The sequence below is a fragment of the Clupea harengus genome, chromosome 23, assembly GCF_900700415.2.
Source record: "Clupea harengus chromosome 23, Ch_v2.0.2, whole genome shotgun sequence".
In the NCBI taxonomy this organism is placed as follows: domain Eukaryota; kingdom Metazoa; phylum Chordata; class Actinopteri; order Clupeiformes; family Clupeidae; genus Clupea; species Clupea harengus.
In genome coordinates, this window is record NC_045174.1 from 11,812,129 (window position 1) to 11,831,627 (window position 19,499).

The window sequence follows — 19,499 nt, forward strand, 5'->3', positions numbered from 1 at the left end:
CTTCCACTGATTTGTGCTATTCTTCTTGCAAGGCTTGAAACCTGTTCTGTAACATTAAAGTTCTTATACTTTTCATAGAACAAGGGGTGTCACCCCATAGTCCCATTCCTTCATGACACAGCAATGGGTTAAGAGATCCAGCTGTGACCAACAGATCTCTGAGGCCTGTATTCATGAGGCCTAGGGCCTTCAAATACACTTTGACATGACCAGGGGAGAGGTGAAAACCCCTTCACTCCTCCCTCAGGTCAGTTCCTCTAACAGAATATAAAACCAGAAGTCTTACTTTTTAGCCAGTCCAAATAAAAGCAACAGTTACAAATAGATATAAGATGCACTGGATTATTGACTATTGTACATCATTATTAACTCTGAACCTTGAATTCAATTCTGATTGTTCCAACTCCTTCATAACTAAGAAACACAATTACAGCCTGAACTACAGACCTGGATCTGTATTTTAAGAAAATAGTAATGAAAGATACTGCCAAATGAGGCGGGAAAAAATGAACCCATAACAACAACTTCATGTGTCACTTTCTAGCACGTATCAGACTTTTGGTAATCTGTTATTACGATTATCACGAATCGTGGCAGTCATTGCCATGATTTGGCACATTGGCGGCCTCTGGTGGCCAAAAGACAATATAACGGACTTGTTATGTCGCATACACATGTTCCTTTGTTTTCTTTGTGTGCCCTCACCTCTTTCCCGTTGTGTTTCCCTCACCTGTCCCTAATCATAACCCTGTTTGTTTGCCTGATTTGTTTCTCCTGTGTCTCGTTAATTCCCCTTGTTTAGTTCACCTGTTTCCCATTACCTGCTTTCCCCCTTCTGATATTTAAGTTCAGTCTGTCACTTGTCCCGTGTTGGTTCGTCAGTTTTTGTACGGTGAGAGATTCTGTCCTGTTTAGCTGTGTGCCTCCATCCTTTCTCTACCGTGCTTCCGTGTTTGATGTTTTTTGCCCTGCCTGTTTTTGGACTCCCGAGTGGGATTCTTCTGTGTGTTTTGGATTTCTTAGTTTTTTGCCTTTTGGATCTTCTGAGCTTTAACCTTTGTGAATAAATCTTGAGTTTTCCCCTGCATCTGGTCTGCGATTGGGTCCCTTCCTGCAAATTCCTGACAGTTATACTTTTAAGAAAAAGTTTGAATTAAAACATGTAGTTTCAGTTGCCAAGACATCAGCTTTGTCATATAAACACAGATAATGAAATTATTGTTTTATCTTTAGCAACTGCAAATATGTGTGGTCTGTGTAAGTGAAGTTATCTATTGTCTAGAATCTATTGTCTGAGTTCTGGGATACTCCTGGTTTCTTTCTTACTGCCCTACCTGGCTCCATTATGGGGCATGATAAGAGATCCACTAGGCCATTCACCCATTTGCAAAAAGATGTTGTGGAACCACTACCCCAGTCAGAAGGATATGAATACTTGCTTGTTTGTATAGACCGATGTCGGGGAGCTACTGCTGATGTTGTTGCAAAGGTGTCATACACACACATCTGGCCCCGATGGGAATTCCCTCTCCAGGTTGACCAAGGCTCACATTTCACAGGACAAGTGCTGAAGGTCATTTTGGAAAAGTATAGGAATGAAACCAAAACTATATATTCCTTATCGGCCACAAAGCATAGGGGGATGTTGAAAGTCATAACAGAGTTCTCAAAACAGGTCTTAGAACAGGACGGTGGGAACTAGCCAGCGCATTTGCCTGTTGTGTTGTTGTGTTACTGATGAAGCATAACATACCAAACAGAAAGACAGGTCTTAGCCCGGCTAAACTTCTCTCTGGAAGAAATCTGACTCTACCAAATGATCCTATACTAACTGTTGAAGTAAGTATGAACAGTCACAGAGTAGCCATAGAGGCCTACTGTCAGACACTTTCTAAACTGCTACGTGACAAACAATTACAGGCAAGAATAAGACAAGACAAAAAAGATCAGATGGAAGTCACCACAGGGCGCAGAATATTCCATGAAGGACAAAAAGTAATGCTCAAAAGATTTGGCATCCAAGGGCCACTGGAATCTGGATGAAAAGGACCTTATGTGATAATCATGCAAACTGAAACATCTTGCTTTCTGTCTTTAGGGAATGGAAAACACAGCTGGGCTCACTTGTCGCAGATAAAACCTTTTACCCAGGATTAACTATTTCTCAGATCTTTTTCAGAATTCAGGACTCTGGAGATCACTTGGGTGGGTAATCACCCCTATAGCAATCACTTAATTCAAGCAAACTAACAAGTTGACTCTGACCTTATGACAATGATTTGTGTTCAAGTCTCAAAGACTTGAAAAGGGGAACTGAAGGAGTTGCAAGTGATGAGCTCTTAACATTTACAAAAATTACAGACAACATGATATGCGCTGGCCTTCCTGAAGGAGGGAAAGACTCTTGCCAGGTACATCTGGATTTCTTTCTACATTATTCATCCATTTTTAAATATTTAACCTCACACCACCAGTGTGCTAAATCAACTGGTCAACAATTGGAAAAGACCATTTCTGTCTTGAGTTGTGCTGTTTTCTCCCAAACCAGCATATAAACGTACAAAAACGGCCATCTTTACACATTTTTCCTTTCTTTCAACAGGGTCACTCAGGTCAGGTGGTCCAATGGTGCACAAACAGGACTCTGCATGGGTCCAGTCTGGGGTGGTTAGTTTTGGGATTGGCTGTGCTCGACCTAAGTTACCTGGAGTCTACTCCAGGGTATCCAGTTATGAAGACTGGATCAAATCCCACATAAATCTGTATTTTAGAAAAACAATATTGACATTTTCCATAACAGGAGTGAGGAAAGATACTGCTAAATGAGGCAGAAAACAGCAACAACAGGTTCATATGGGCTTTCACTTTCTAGAACGTACCAGACTTTTGGTCATCTGTTCTACTGTAAAAAAAACACAAAAAAAAACACTCTCTGACATTATTAGGCCTATCCAGCGTTTTACACTCAACCATTCACATTTTATGGATGGATGGATTTGATGCTTAATACAGGTGCACAATTTAATTGCTTTAATTTCACCACAAGATTACTTTAAACTGACCAGTGTCTACGTAGTTTCCAGGAAGTGCCTAATATTTACAGTCTAAACAGGCTTATCAGATGACATGTTAAATGTACCTTAGTCTGCAGGAGATGCTATGTGAATCAGTGAGAGACTGGGTTGAGCTGCAAATAACTGCAGAGGCTCCAAAAAGGACTTAAGATATATTTTCCACCATTGAGTTCTCTCGGCATGGCGGTGATGGCAGGATCCCTGTACATTGTGGCTGCAATCGTTTGTGTAAATGGTAAGTAACTGTGTGGCTGTTTTATAATGATTCAGAGGGGAATACAGCTTTACATCATCATAGCTTTAGGTTGATTAGCCGAGAATTTGGACAATTACATTCACACCAGTCACAGAGAATCCATTTAATGTGGTTAGGCAGGAGGAATTCATAGCACAATTGTTCAGTCTTTGCTGAGTTCTTTAGTCTGCTACCTCATATCACTTTTGAACCTAAGTTGCCAAGTCTCTGTAAGTTTGGATGTTTTCCCTGACTTCCATGGGTTTTTTATGTATGTATATGTATATATATATTTATCTTGGATTCTTGTATTATCTATTTTTGTAGTTTGATGGTGGAATTTTCATTTTCATAACATTGTAACTGTGACTGTGTCCTACCACTGCTCTATGGCTCAACTGACAGAGTTCTCAGCTGACAAGCAAGACACCTGGGTTTGATCCTCATCAGTCAACTCTCTATGACAATTACACATTATAAGGACGTCTCTCTTGAATCCTTTAATAACATCACAGACCACACTAAACTAAAAATGTGATAAATGCCAGTATGACAGAAAAAGAGGTTTGTGAGAAGGTGAATTCTCCCCCTCCTCACCGTGGCAAAAAGGGATGGTGCCCTTTAAGACTTTTTGGACTCCCCCACCATAATGGTTGGGTCTGGGCTCCCCTGCGTCCATGGTTGGACCTAATTAAGCCCAAGTGGCTGTGCCCCATTTTAAAGGGTGCCTCATTGTTATGTGGGAGACAGGCTGAGAGACACACGACAGAGAGGCAGTGGAGAGGAATGATGAGAGGTAGTAGGGTAAAACACTTCCCTGTTGTGAGAAGGTGTATGTGTTTTCTGTCTAGTTTTGTGGACAGCGTTTGCCCTGTTTTATGCCTGTTCCTTTGTGCTTGTTCTGTGTGCCTTGTCTTTGTGCCTTGGGAAGTGTTTAGTTCATAATTGGCCAAGCAGGTAGTGATGGGCAAATTAAGCTTTGGTGAAGCATTGAACCATTTAGGCACATTGTTTAAAAAATCGGTTCATTACTTGAAGCCCAGCTAGACAGTGGCAGGATGCTTTAAGACAATGACAATCTAGTGTGTGTGTGTGTGTGTGTGTGTGTGTCCGTGTGTGTCCCCCACACACACACACACTGTGTGTGTGTTTTTTACATGCACCCGTATACAAAGATTGTGATATTATTTTTTTTTTACAAATAAAGATTAATTATTTTTTGTATATTGTGTTATTGGGGAGAGGAGTGCTTGGGGAAAGGATGTGCTTGTACTTATAAATAATCTATCTATCTGTCTATCGATCTAACTAGATCGATAGATAGATAGATATTTTTATCAGTCTACTTCTCCTATAGCCTAAATATTTAACAGCCAGCGCACCTTATGAGCGATCAGAATAAAGTGTTCCCACATGTCAGAACGACCTATCTTCCTAGATGCTTCCATAATGATGATAAATCAATACGAACGTAATGACTGTCGCAGTATGAGATAGGCTACTACGAACTAAACGCAATGTTGTGCGCTGAAGTATTTATGCTTTGAATTAGGCGCAACAATTCAGTCTCGAAACGAGGCAATGCCAGTTGCAGCGCCGTGTGTGGCGCTGTGAACCACTCAGCTGGTTCATTCAGAGAAAGAAGGAGTTGCTGTGTCGCCCGTATGTCACGTGATTTTTCCGTACCAAAGCAACCTTCGAAGCAGTGGTTTTATGGTTGGTGTAGTTTATGGTATGAAGCAGGTTCCGGCACTTCAGTGTCGGGCTGCCATCACTACAAGCAGGTGCCCAGGGTGCCACGCACTTGAGTTCCGGGTGGTACGGCCTGAATGTTTTTGTTGGTTTATTTTGGGGGCACTGTGTTGGGGTTTATAGCCCCTTGTAAATAAATATATATATTTTTATGACAAAACCACCATCTCCTGCACTGTATTTATCCTACACTACCAATTCCAGTCGCCACATCCCTTAAAGAAAGTGGGGTGACCGTCCGGTCCCTCACAAGGTTGTAAGTGTATTCATTACCAATGGTGATTTTGTGTGCATCCATATTATCACACCATAATAGTTGTTTGGCTAGGTAAATATTTTAGAAAGGAAGGTAAAGCACACAGATCTAAACTATTGGCCCTACCCCATTCCCAATATTCTATTTGTCTCTCCACTGTGTGTGTATTGGTATATAATGAATGTGTGTTTGATGTCAAACACTCACAAGTTCAAGTTAGGCTCTCTGAAGCACACAGACATCTACACAGATATTTCATTGTGTTTGTGTAATTGCATTTTATCTGTAGGTATTGAAAACGCCACCACCGCCCCAAATGAAAACATCACCAGTCCTGGTAAAGTGTATGTGTGTGTTTGTATGAGTGTGGGAATGTAAAGTTGTATGCATGTGTTTGTAAGAGTGTGAGTATGTAAAGTTGTATGTATATATGTGTGTGTTTGTATGAGTATGAGCATGTAAATACATCATATAAAGTGCATTCAGAAAGTATTCAGACCCCTTCACTTTTTGTTATGTTGCAGCCGTATGCTAAAATCATCTCAATTCAATTTTGCTCATCAATCTACACTCAATATCCTATCATGACAAAGCGAAAACAGGATTTTTAGCTTTTTTCAATCTGAATATGCTGAGCCTGAATATTTTCTGACTGTACTGTATATTGTGTAGGTGTGTTTGTGTGTTTATTTAAATATGTATACAGTGTGTGTGTCCAGCTGAGTGACGTATTTAGTTCTACCTTCAAACATCTGTTGAAAAAGTGCTAAAATAACTTGAAAGATTTGTGCCTTGTGATGTGTTTAGTTCATAATTGGCCAAGCAGGTGACCAGGGTGCCACGCACTTGAGTTCCGGGCGGTACGGCCTGAATGTTTTTGTTGGTTTATTTGGGGGGCACTGTGTTGGGGTTTATAGCCCCTTGTAAATAAATATATATATTTTTATGACAAAACCACCATCTCCTGCACTGTATTTATCCTACACTACCAATTCCAGTCGCCACATCCCTAAAAGAACGTGGGGTGACCGTCCGGTCCCTCACAAGGTTGTAAGTGTATTCATTACTAATGGTGATTTTGTGTGCATCCATATTATCACACCATAATAGTTGTTTGGCTAGGTAAATATTTCAGAAAGGAAGGTAAAGCACACAGATCTAAACTATTGGCCCTACCCCATTCCCAATATTCTATTTGTCTCTCCACTGTGTGTGTATTGGTATATAGTGAATGTGTGTTTGATGTCAAACACTCACAAGTTCAAGTTAGGCTCTCTGAAGCACACGGACATCTACACAGATATTTCATTGTGTTTGTGTAATAACATTTTATCTGTAGGCTTTCCCCGCATTGAAAACGCCACCACCGCCCCAAATGAAAACATCACCAGTCCTGGTAAAGTGTATGTGTGTGTTTGTATGAGTGTGGGTATGTAAAGTTGTATGCATGTGTTTGTAAGAGTGTGTATGTAAAGTTGTATGTATATATGTGTGTGTTTGTATGAGTATGAGCATGTAAATACATCATATAAAGTGCATTCAGAAAGTATTCAGACCCCTTCAAATTTTGTTATGTTGCAGTCGTATGCTAAAATCATCTCAATTCAATTTGGCTCATCAATCTACACTCAATATCCTATCATGACAAAGCGAAAACAGGATTTTTAGCTTTATTGAATCTGAATATGATTTTTTTGAGTCTGAATATTTTCTGACTGTACTGTATATTGTGTAGTTGTGTTTGTGTGTTTATTTAAATATGTATACAGTGCATGTGTCCAGCTGAGTGACGTGTTTAGTTCTACCTTCAAAAATCTCTTGAAAAAGTGTTAAAATAACTTGAAAGATTTTTGTATATTTCTGTAATATGACACAAGTGAGAGTGTGGTTGGTAAAGGATATCCCCACGGCTGTGACTCTGCCAGAAATATTACACGTTATAAACATAGATCAGTCCTTACATCCTTTTCATCTCTGTCATTTGATTATGTGTTTTATTCTGCTCTAGGTGTCACCCTTGCTACCAGTGAAACCATAACTAGTACTGGGAAAGGAAGTACCACTCCTGATGTAAGACCCACAACAACAGCCACCACCTCTGACACTACAGGGACAATAACTACTGCAGACAGTAAGATATATTCCTGTTTAATTTTCACTGATCATTCAAAGCAGCACATTTAAGACAAAGCTTTTCTATTCACAATGAACTTGTAATAATCCCTTATGCACATCACACAATGAATGCAGGACTATTTAACTGAACAGTTAATATGTGTATTACCAGTTCTGTATACATTAAAATCACAATTCATTTATACTGTACATTTACTGAATGAATGCAGTTAACATTAACCACACATTCTACCTCTCCGTCAGATTGTGGGCAAGCCCCTCTGAACAGCCGGATTGTGGGTGGAGAGGGCGCCCCTTCTGGCAATTGGCCCTGGCAGGTTAGCATCCATTACCATGACTATGACTATGACTATGACTATGACCATGTAGGACAACACATCTGTGGAGGGACTCTCATCAACAACCAGTGGGTGCTAACTGCTGCCCACTGCTTGAGAAGGTAAACACAAGCCTGCATACTGCATACTGCAATAGCATAGCATTTTATTAACCTAGGGTGACCAGACGTCCTCTTTTTCCCGGACATGTCCTCTTTTCGGGACCTAAAAAATGCGTCCGGCAGGGATTCCAAAATTGTCCGGGATTTTGCCTCGTCCGATATTTGTGTTTCTCTTGGTCTTTCACAAACTAGTTATTACGTCCTTACAAGTTTTGGAAAGGGTATCTCCCTTACGTTCCACCTTCTTGCGAGCTCTGACTGTAGAGAGAACTGTCATTGGTCGACCGCCTTCCCAGTGTTGCCAGATATGATAATTATCCTCCAAATACGATCATTTTGAGCCTTTGATACGATACGCCATTTCCAATTTGGCAACACTGAGCACCTTGCCGCCTCCACTAGTTGCATTGTTTACAATAGTACATGACATCTGTATGTGAAAAAGATGTCAAAACGTCGTCGCGGGGTCATCTGCATGTGAAAAAAAATTCCAAAAACTCTGTTGCGGGGGTATGGGGCGCCGTTTGTAAAATGTCGCACGTTCTAAAACCCTGCTCAGTTTTGGTACATTTAGCATTATCATATGGGGAAAAAAGCACAACAATATTCAAATGTCACTTTTTCAAACATTTAGAGAGATATTCATGTAAGGATAATGTTTGGCAGTAACACAAAGTTGTTGAATAATATAAATGTTTAATCTAAATGTAAATGTTAAATATAAATGTAAATGTTAAATATAAACGTAAATGTTCAATATTATATATAAATGTTAAATATAAGTGTTAAATGTAAATGTTAAATTTAAATGTTAAATTTAAATGTAAATGTAAATGTAAATGTTAAATGTTCAGTCTACATGTCAGATTTGAAGACTGAACCTTACAATATTTACGGTAATTGGCTTTCATAGTTTTCACGTCACGTCTGAATTACCAGCTTGCTGGCAAGAAATACACTCCACAGCTGTCTACCACTGGAATTTATACAGGAACTGACCATCTTTCATTCAAGATTATTTAGTATATCCGCTTTGAAATTGTCTGACATAGGTAGTAAAATGCCAGACAGTTGTTGCTCGGTTGGCTGTTCAAATCGGCGAGGAGACAAGCCCGGCTGTTTCCAGCTGATTGTAAACGTCTTCTGGGTCAACTTTTCTCAGGCGGGCAGTAAAGTAGCCTTATTTTTGGAGCTTGCAATAAAAGCAGTAACACTGTTTTGGTCGCCTCATTTATCAGAATAACTACCTAAAACGGGAATAGATCAAGAAATAAAGTCAAGAAACAAAGCATCAACACGATTAAAATTGGATTACCCGGTTTCTGCTCTGAGATTGCGACAAGTACCTAAGCAAGTAGGCTAGGCTACTGTATTTTGTCATCCAACTGGTAATACTATAATGCCAGTAGAAAATACTTGGGAAGATAATTTCAGTTGTCATTCGCCAGACCAGGTGGTTGTACTTGTGTTAACCAGGAAATTGTGTCAAATGATAAAGAACAGTGTTGGGTAGGCTAAAGGCTGCTAGCTAACAGCATGTAGCTCGCTAGCTGGTAGCTAGCTATTGAATGGCAATCATCTTTGCTCTGATAATGAAGATGTATATTAGTTTTCACCTTCCAGACAACATCGTTATGAACCCATCCCCTTCTGAAAATTAAATTACTATCTGTGCTTTTGGTAGGCTTTCAGTTTTTGAGGTGTGTAGGGGGACGGATTTTCTATTAGATAGATGTAAATATCTCCAAACTCAAGCTCAGGCAGGGACTTCTACGACGTTATAGAAATACAAATATCAGCGGGTGCAGTAAAGGGATCACAGGTTCCCAAAATGTAATTTTTTTTCTAGATATCTCTGTCTGGCTATTGTGGTATGATCTGTGTTTGATGGCGATCGTAATTGAGTAGGCTGCACTGCTCGACGATGTCCACTGTTGGTCGACATCTTCGCTTTTGCCCGCAAGGTATCCCTTGTAGTGTGACTGAAAGCTATGAATTACCGTAAATATTGTAATGTTCTGTCGTCAAGTCTGACATGTAGACTGAACATTTACATTTACATTTAACATTTACATTTACATTTACATTTACATTTACATTTAGCATTTGATATTTGTATTTACATTTACATTTAACATTTACATTTAACACTTATATTTAACATTTATATATAACATCGAACATTTACGTTTATATTTAACATTTACATTTACATTTATATTTAACATTTACATTTAGATGAAATATTTATATTATTTAACAACTTTGTGTTACTGCCAAAAATGATCCTTGGAAAAGTTATCGCATGAATTTACATGAATTTATCTCTAAATGCTTGAAAAAGTGACATTTGAATATTGTCATGCTTTTTTTCCCATATGATAATGCTAAATGTACCAAAACTGAGCAGGATTTTCGAACGTGCAACATTTTACAAACGGCGCCCCATACGGGGGAGGGGGCAGGGTCCCGGGACGAAGTGTCCTCTTTTTCACAAACTCAAATCTGGTCACCCTAATTAACCTGATTTAGAGTCATTGTCTTTCATATGTGTTTAAGATAGAATGTGGATTTGAGATGCACATAACCCTTATGTGTGGTTCCATATTTCAGCACTTATCCCCCCTGGTACACAATCTACCTGGGCAGGCAGACCCAGAATATCACTGCCAACCCTAATGAAGTCCAGCGTTCTGTCCAGTCAATCATCACTCATCCTGACTACTATTATGAGCCATTTGCTAATGACATTGCTCTAATGAAGCTGCGTACACCAGTCACTTTCACCGAGTATATCAGACCCGTCTGCCTGTCATCCAACAATAGCACTTTCCACAATGCCACCACCTGCTGGGCTACTGGCTGGGGCTCTGAGAACCTTGCAGGTGCCATTTTAACATACACTAACTGTAACTGTTATTATTGTGTATTGTAGATATTGTTTGCATGTCAAGACTTCATAAAAGCATTTATGGTATAAATGTTTGTAGTTTCAGGAAGCTTTAAAATGAATGTGTGGAAAAAGCATTTTACAAAAAGGTCACAGTTACATTTTGTTTGATTTATCTCTTCTGCCAGAGCCCCGTCTATCTCTTCAGACACTGCAGGAAGTGGAGCTTCAGGTAGTGGGGAACAAAGAGTGTGCCTGCAAGGTTAACGACCTTCAGCCCACTATGATCTGTGCTGGAGGGAAGGAGGGCAAAGCTGTTTGTCATGTACGGCAACTATACAAAACTATAAAAAGAGGCATGAGATATGTCGATTGTTGATGTGTTTGTCAAATAGAAAACCGAACACCTCTCCACTGACTCCTTGACCCCTCCTTCCAGGGAGATTATGGAGGTCCCCTGCAGTGCAAACAAGGCTCCGTGTGGGTGCAGGCTGGTGTTACCAACTATGGGGTCCCATGTGGAACTGGTACAGCCCCAGATGTCTATGCCCGTGTTTCTGCATTCCAGACTTGGATCATGGAGAATGTGGGAGATGGACCAGGTCTTGGCTTTGTGAAATTCACCTCCAATGGCATGGACACAGACAATGATTTCACCTGCATCAGTCAGAACAGTAAAGACAGTAAGTGGAAATATTCAAATAACCTTCCATCTACTTTTTATCTAAACTCTCTGTGCTGTGCAGTTACTCTACATAATAAAGTAAACCAGATCTAATATAGTCATCATGGTGGATGCAACTACAGGGTGCAACACAACTAGGATGAAATTGTTGGATGAAATGCCTCAGCAACATTTTCTTGTCAACCGCTCAACATTCAGCATTTTTAGGCGATGCTTCAGTAAAGTTTATTGTCTCGTCTCTAGTTTGTGGCACAGCTCCTCTCAGTAGCAGGATAGTTGGAGGACAGGATGCCTCTGCAGGGAGCTGGCCATGGCAGGTCAGCCTCCAGAGACGATATGGTCAAGTGTGTGGAGGTTCCCTCATCAACAAGGAGTGGGTGCTGTCTGCTGCTCACTGCTTCAGCAGGTAAGTGGCCACAGCATTTTTTTTCTAGTCTGCCTTTGCTGCTGCTTTTATTGATCCTATTAAGCAAAAGATAGTTATCTCTGGCAGTGTTTCTAAACATGGCCCTTGAGTCTGCCCAACTTATCATTTCTGGTTCCAAACATGTTCCAGAGTGAGAATGCATTTGGTAGCGGCGAAGTGCGCCCACAGTAAAATTTGCACAAGAAGACTTTTTACCTTCATCTTCTTCTCCTACCACCCACACTTTTCTCTGTTTATCTATTCCCCATCAGTGCTAGCACAAGCTGGTGGACCATCCATCTGGGTCGACAGTCTATGTACGGTCGGAACCCAAATGAAGCGTCTAGAACCGTGGCTGAGATAATTCTACATCCTGGGTATGATGCTTCCACAAATGAGAATGACATGGCTTTGCTCAGGCTGAGTAGCGCTGTCTCCTTCACCAACTACATTAGACCCGTCTGTCTGGCAGCCAGCGGCAGCATTTTTCCCCAGGGCACAGAAAGCTGGGTCACTGGCTGGGGAAACATCAGAGAAGGAGGTGACATTCCTTGATCAACTATTAATTATACTTAAAATAGGTACGCTTTTGATTAACGCTTCTGCTAACAATGAGCCAAGAGCCAAGTAATGGGCTAGTGGATTTCCAGTGGAAAATGTCCAAGAACTCTGAACAGAAGAAACAACTGCTAGAAACATGTTACATGTAAATGGAAATGGAAAGACTAAAAAATAACATGCATTCTAACCATGATTGTAAAAATGTCTCATCGATCATTATTTAAACTCACGCTCTAATAATATGCGAATGATGCATTTCATGTCATCAATCTCATGAAACTAAGCGCTAGTCTCCAGAATGCTATATAGCTTACACCATCTGCTGTCCTTATCTCTGCTCTTCATTCCACTCTCTGCTCTCAGAGTCTCTTCCATACCAAGGGGTTCTTCAGGAAGTGGAGGTTCCTGTGGTTGACAACAGACTGTGTGATGAGCTCTTAACATTTACAAGAATTACAGACAACATGATATGCGCTGGGCTTCCTGAAGGAGGGAAAGACTCTTGCCAGGTACTTTATTTAATCTCACACCACCCACATATTTGCATCAATATTACTGTTCTAAATCAACTGGTCAACAATTGGAAAAGACAACTACAGTCTTGAGTGTTGTTTTCTCCCAAACCAGCACAGAGATGTACAAAAACGGCCATGTTTACACATTTTTCATTTCTTTCAACAGGGTGACTCGGGTGGTCCAATGGTGCACAAACAGGATTCTGCATGGGTCCAGTCTGGGGTGGTTAGTTTTGGGATGGGCTGTGCTCGACCTAAGTTACCTGGAGTCTACGCCAGGGTATCCCGTTATGAAGACTGGATCAAATCCCACATCAGAAGTGACCCACCAGGCATCGTCCAGGTCATCACCACTACTCCACTGCTTCCAGCTTCCACCACAGCCAGTGGGAACACCGTCACATCCTCAGTCTGCCTGCATCTCCTCCTCTCTTTTTTCCTCCTCTCTCTTGTCTGATTCGATAGAAATCCTTGTCCTAACACAGGGCCAAACATTCTGGATTAGGAGTACAATTTCTGATTCTGTTGAAATGGTTGGCTGTTACATTCGCCTTTTCTCTTTATAATGCAATTACTGTAACTTGTGGTGGAGAATATGTGAATGAAAACTCAATAATCTGTGTGTGTAGAAAATCAACAATCAGTATAACCACCATGACAGTCTGACAAACTACTAAAAACTACTAAACTACTAAAAATGATTCACTATTGAAATAAATGAATTATATTATGTGCACTCTATGTTTAAATGTTTATCAAGTATAGCAAACATACTGATGTGTGAAGTGCTGATGTGTGGGTTAGCATACCAGGAATCTTCTGTTGGGCCTCTGACAGGTCAGGCCAGGTGGCTGACCAAATATCCAATTAAAAACTACATATATTCATGAGGAAGGGCCACAGATGATTTAGTGTGACAAGAGGGGTCCATCAGAGATATAAGAAGAGAACGCAAAACTCTGTAAAATCGGTATTGTCTTGCGACTTGCCCAGGTTTATGCGGTTGGTATTGCACTGGCAAAATAAACCTTTTTTGATCCACACTGACTTTTGAAGTTTTTTGAAGATTTTTCCTGAACGACCTACAACAAAGAGTTTTATCCAGATCTGAAAAGAAGAAAAAACATTACCACAAACCTGCAAATCAGGACATGACAAACTAATATTCTCCTGTAACATTTCTGGTAAAACATACAACAATAAAAAGGGGCAATGGTTGGTCATCACATACTAACTAACTAAGAAGCACAATTACAACCTGAACTCAAAGTTCAGTCCTGACAAAGACTCAAATCTGTATTGTAGGAAAAATATATTGACATTTTCCATAACAGAGGAAAGATACATGCTAAATCATGCAGAAAAATGTTACCCATAACAAAAAAATCAACAGCTTCAGCTTCACTTTGTAGCACATACCAGACTTTTGGTCATCTGTTCTACAGTAAAACAAAGTTTGCATTAAAAAATGTGGATTCAGTTGCCCAAGCCACCAGCTTTGTCAAATAGACACAGATCACTACATTATTCTTTCATGTTTAGCAACTACAAAAATACATAAACTAAGTGAAATTATTCCTGAATTATTGTTTAAATAATTAGCTCTCATCATCAAGTAACCATGAAAGGTCTGCATTTGAAGAATGCATCAACAATTATCAAAATACGCATGGGAAATAAAAACAGTAATAAACTTTAAATGCCACTTCTAACAACTGGTTCTGTTTTTTTGTGGACACATAAGGAAACACTGTCTGACATTATTAGGCCTATCCAGCATTTTACACTCTTCACATTTTATGGATGGTGGATTTGATGCTTAATACAGGTGCACAATGTAATTGCTTTATTTTCACCACAACATTGCTACAAACTCACCCGTGTCTAGAATAGTTTCCAGGAAGTGCTTAATATTTACAGTATAAACAGGCCTATCAGATGACATATTATTTGCACCTTAGTCTGCAGGAGATGCTTTGTGAATCAGTGAGGGACTGGATTGAGCAGCAAGTAACTGCACAGGCTCCAAAAAGGACTTAAGACATATTTTCCACCATTGATTTCTCTGTGCATTTCTGTGATGGCAGGATGCATGTACATTGTGGCTGCAATCGTTTGTGTAAATGGTAAGTAACTGTGTGGCTGTTTTATAATGCTTCAGAGGGGAATAGAGCTTTACATCATCATAGCTTTAGGTTGATTAGCCTAGAATTAAGACAATTACATTCACACCAGTCACAGATTATTTCATTACTTTTGTGGGCCAGGAGGAATTCATATCACAAAATGTTCTTTTATTTCAAAGGAAGTAAGAAAAAAAGATAACATACATTGGAACATGCCATGCTTGCTATCATGACTGATATTAACTGATATAAATGTTATTTGCAAACAGGGCTGAAAGCTCAAATGGCAGAGGGTAAGGCAGTTCACATTGGTGTAACATGGTAGTTTAAATTTACTGAAACTGGCAAAATGTCCTAACCATTACTGCAAATGCTGAATAAATGTATTTTTCATAAATTAGATACTACCACCTCAATAACTACAACCGACCCAGCCCCTACAACCGAACAGGAAGTTAGGACTACCATTGGTGAGTATCAGCCAATTTGAGCATGATTTTATTCAGTACTGACATCTTCCATAAAGACGCCATCATGATTCTGCTTTTGCCACGTCAATAGTCTTTGGTGTGTCCAAAATAGATTTTTGATTTTGATCTGAGATGGAAAATGCAGGTAATGTTGATATTGTCTAGTCTTGGCCTTTTCTCTAGTTTGTGGCACAGCTCCTCTCAGTAGCAGGATAGTTGGAGGACAGGATGCCTCTGCAGGGAGCTGGCCATGGCAGGTCAGCCTCGAGAGACCATATGGTCACGTGTGTGGAGGTTCCCTCATCAACAAGGAGTGGGTGCTGTCTGCTGCTCACTGCGTCAGCAGGTGACCTTCAACGGAATCATTTCTGATAAACAATGCACTTAGTAAGAGTTAGCAATTAGCTTTTAGATCTGTCCCACATGTTAATAATCTCTTTGCTCTGCCGTCTTAGAAGTGACTCCTCATACTGGACTGTGCGCTTGGGATGGCAGTTCCTACAGGGCAGCAGTGCACACGCAGCATCCCGAGGAGTGGCTGCAATCATTCTGCATGCCGGCTGGGACAGACACACTTTCAACCATGACATGGCTCTGCTTAGACTCAGCAGTCCTGTCTCTTTCACCAGCCATATAAGACCTGTCTGTTTGGCAGACAAAGAGAGCCTATTCCCCAATGGCACTGAGAGTTGGGTGACTGGATGGGGCTACATCAAGGAAGGAGGTGAAGTGTTTGCTATTGTAATCATTTGATGCAAGTGTAATTAATTACCTTAACTGGATCTAAGGTCCAATCACAGATTTCACTTGTGCCAACAAAGCATGATATCATTTTACAGTTAAACTGTTTCTGGAAGGGGCAGTTGGAAGAATAATTCACATATTTTGTATAAATATTTATAGTAGCACTGATAGAATTGTGAGGTCAGTCAGGGATCGTTCCTATTCATTAAGTTGCAGCAGGGTTGATGTTTTTACTCAAATCATGCTTATAAACAGGTTTAACTTGTCATGAGCCTAGTGGTGACCGCTAGGTTTTCCTGTAGTATGGCATCATCCCACTGTTCCAGACAGTGCAGTGTAAATGTGAAAACCTGAATGAGTGACATCTGATATTTATACATAATATTTAATATAGAATATTTAAATATGGCTACATAAAAATCTAACAAATCTAAACAAAGCTACTGGTGATCTAAGCCTCGGTTAACATCTCCTTTCAGAACCTTTACCCTTACCCAAAGCCCTACAGGAAGTGAAGGTTCCTGTGGTGGGAAATGACATTTGCAGTAGCCTCCTGGAACCTGTAGCACTAACTGACAACATGATGTGTTCTGGCCTACTGGACGGAGGGAAGGACACATGTCTGGTAAAATTAAGAACATAACTTTGGCAAGGGGATATGGGATCAAGACACATTGTCTGCAACAATATATATGGCGCCAATAAAATAAAATAATTTCTTTTGTTTATCCAATCAGAAAGACTCTGGAGGTCCAATGATGAACAAACAGGACTCTGTGTGGATCCAGTCTGGGGTGGTTAGTTTTGGGCTTGGCTGTGGCCGATCCGGGCTACCTGGAGTCTACACCAGGGTATCCCGTTATCAGGACTGGATAAAATCCCACATCAGCAGTGACCCACCTGGCTTTGTGCGGTTTGTCCCCTCCCGCGTCGCACCTGCACCAACAACCCGCACTCCAGCCACATCTCCAGCCGCTGCTGCCAACAGTGCGTCCTCCATGTTCTTTGTTCTTTTGCCCACACTACTCACTATACCACTCGCTCATGTTTGTATTGGTGACTGAAAGGCACATTGGCTCGGTCCTCACGCAGGGGTACCAAAATAGTATCAGTATATCAGCTCTGTGCACAGGTGCTAAACAAATGTGGGTGCAATTGTGCATTCATGTTAATACTTTTCTCATGAGGCCACCGAGATCATTTTGGTACATTCCTGATATCAGCATCAATAAAATGTTGGTGATCTCACCCGACTGGATAGGCATCAACTATTCAACACAACAGCAGATCAATTAAGTTGAACACATGGAGGCACCATATAAAGTTTTAACAATTATAACCAAATTTACCATATCAATAGTAATAGTAAAGGTTAAAGCCCTTTGGAGTTCTTTATAGTGGAGGCTGGCAGCACTCACTCTTATGCAATGTTTAAAGACCAGCACATATAATCCAAAGCATTTATTTAAAACATTAATAATAATCTTTACTGTCCACGGATGTGGAAATTTACCTTTGGTTGGTTAAAACTCACAGTAAATCACAATAAATTCAAAAATAGATAACACAACATATACAGTACAGACAACAATAATGGACATGGTTCCAGTGTGAATGATGTTCATGAATTCAGCAAAGTTTTTGCATTCAGTATAAAATACGTTGTAAATGTTCTTGGTTGCTGTCGGTGGCTCTACGGGTTCTTCCTGAGGGCAGTTTTATGATTTATTAAAAAAATGTCAGGCTTTTTGTTGCCATGCTATTTTTTGTAACTCTTGACAGTCTGTTTTTGTTCTTAGCCCCCAGGTGCCAAGTTACAACACTTTCAACAAGCCTTCTGTAAACAGTCTGTAAAATATCAAAACTAAAACACACAATATCCAATGAAACTAGATGTACCCAACTACTGAACTAAAGAGGGAATGTGAGTGTGCGTGTGTGGATGTCAGGTGCGCTCCTAAAGGAATATGTGTATGTTTCTTTGTCCTGCCTTGGTATGTTCCAAATAAGCGTACGAGCATGGATGCACTTGTAAGGTCAGAAACAAAAGAGTGTGTAAAGGGAGGTGTATGGAGTTCTCTCTCCACGTATCATGTTTAAGGCCAAGAGACTTACGTCTGTTTACCTCAATAATTGTAATGAAGCTGTAGAAAATGGATGTTTGTACCGTCAGTGTTTTATATGTCTCTTCTTCTAGGCTCTGACGTGCAGATGGATGTTTATCTGTAAGGATCCTTTCCATGTTGTCAGATTTATGAGCCTGTGCCGAAAACAAGAAGTTTACTTTGGGGCAGATGCTTGCCTCATGATATTCCATTGAATAGCTGTTTTGTGGTTGATGGTTGGAGCATTCTAATTCAATACTGGACCAATTTCAATCATCCAGTATCTGTAGTAAAGTTTTGGACCCAAAAATATCTAAAAATAGGGTAAAAAAATCCCAAAGTTTTCCTGTAATGTTTACTGAAAGCAATGACATCTTTATTGATTGAATCTCTTTTGTTTGAATGCGAGGAATAACCATGAATAATCATAAAGTTCTGACTGGGACCCACAGAATGTTCAAAACACTGAAATGTGTCAGACCTACTGTCAATCATCTTTGAATGAATGTGCAAAAGATGTGCACAATTGATTCAAAACAGCAAAGCAGCGCTTCAAAACCCGCTTCAAAAACTGGAATAAAAGATTAGTTGACCAATATGAAAAAAAACCACACAACAGATTACACCTATTGAAATCCATTTATGTGCTTCATGCCAAAGACATGCGCTTCATGTAATTTTAAATGTGGCTAGTGGGGGCCAAATCGTAATCAATCGTTAACTATAACAAACACATGTAGTTTGAGTCCATGCGTGTTGTTTTCAGCTGTTGTGAATTTTGTATTAAGCATTGCTTACATCTGCTTAAATGATCAAGCCACCCCTGATACCCTGAGCTAACAAGGAATCCTATAAACTCTCCCTCCCCTGCTGTAAGAGAGAGTTTGGTGATTGGGTTAAGAGGTGAAGTGCATTAAAAGAAGTGAAAGAAAAATAGAGTGTGCAAGTGATAATCGTCACTATGCATGCTGTGGATTAGCATTTTTGCAAGTTCTGATTTGTGATAAAAAAAACCATGACAGATTCTGAAGGGGGCTTCGAAAAATTCACAAAATAACGCCCACGGTAGTTAAATAACTGCTTGAGAAACCCCTTTTCGATTCTC

The 19,499-nt window shown here is 40.1% G+C and overlaps 1 protein-coding gene across 1 annotated transcript; it reads left to right on the plus strand.

Annotated features, from left to right (window-relative positions):
• Positions 1 to 3,254: 3,254 nt before the first annotated feature.
• LOC105910188 (transmembrane protease serine 9-like) lies at positions 3,255 to 18,518 on the plus strand. Its single transcript, XM_042703364.1, has 15 exons — positions 3,255 to 3,309; positions 5,607 to 5,654; positions 6,657 to 6,713; positions 7,326 to 7,387; positions 7,663 to 7,892; positions 10,506 to 10,777; positions 10,971 to 11,107; positions 11,222 to 11,465; positions 11,675 to 11,873; positions 12,146 to 12,414; positions 12,798 to 12,943; positions 13,116 to 13,335; positions 16,769 to 16,914; positions 17,027 to 17,276; positions 18,487 to 18,518. The coding sequence occupies exons 1-15, from the start codon at positions 3,255 to 3,257 to the stop codon at positions 18,516 to 18,518; spliced, it is 2,367 nt and encodes a 788-aa protein (XP_042559298.1).
• The last annotated feature ends 981 nt before the right edge of the window (positions 18,519 to 19,499 follow it).

Coding starts and splice junctions, on each gene's coding strand:
- LOC105910188 (XM_042703364.1), top strand. CDS start 3,255: ATGGCGGTGATGGCAGGATCCCTGTACATTGTGGCTGCAATCGTTTGT. Junction 3,310..5,606: donor TGCAATCGTTTGTGTAAATG/GTAAGTAACTGT, acceptor TTTTATCTGTAG/GTATTGAAAACGCCACCACC. Junction 11,466..11,674: donor CAGTCAGAACAGTAAAGACA/GTAAGTGGAAAT, acceptor CAGCATTTTTAG/GCGATGCTTCAGTAAAGTTT.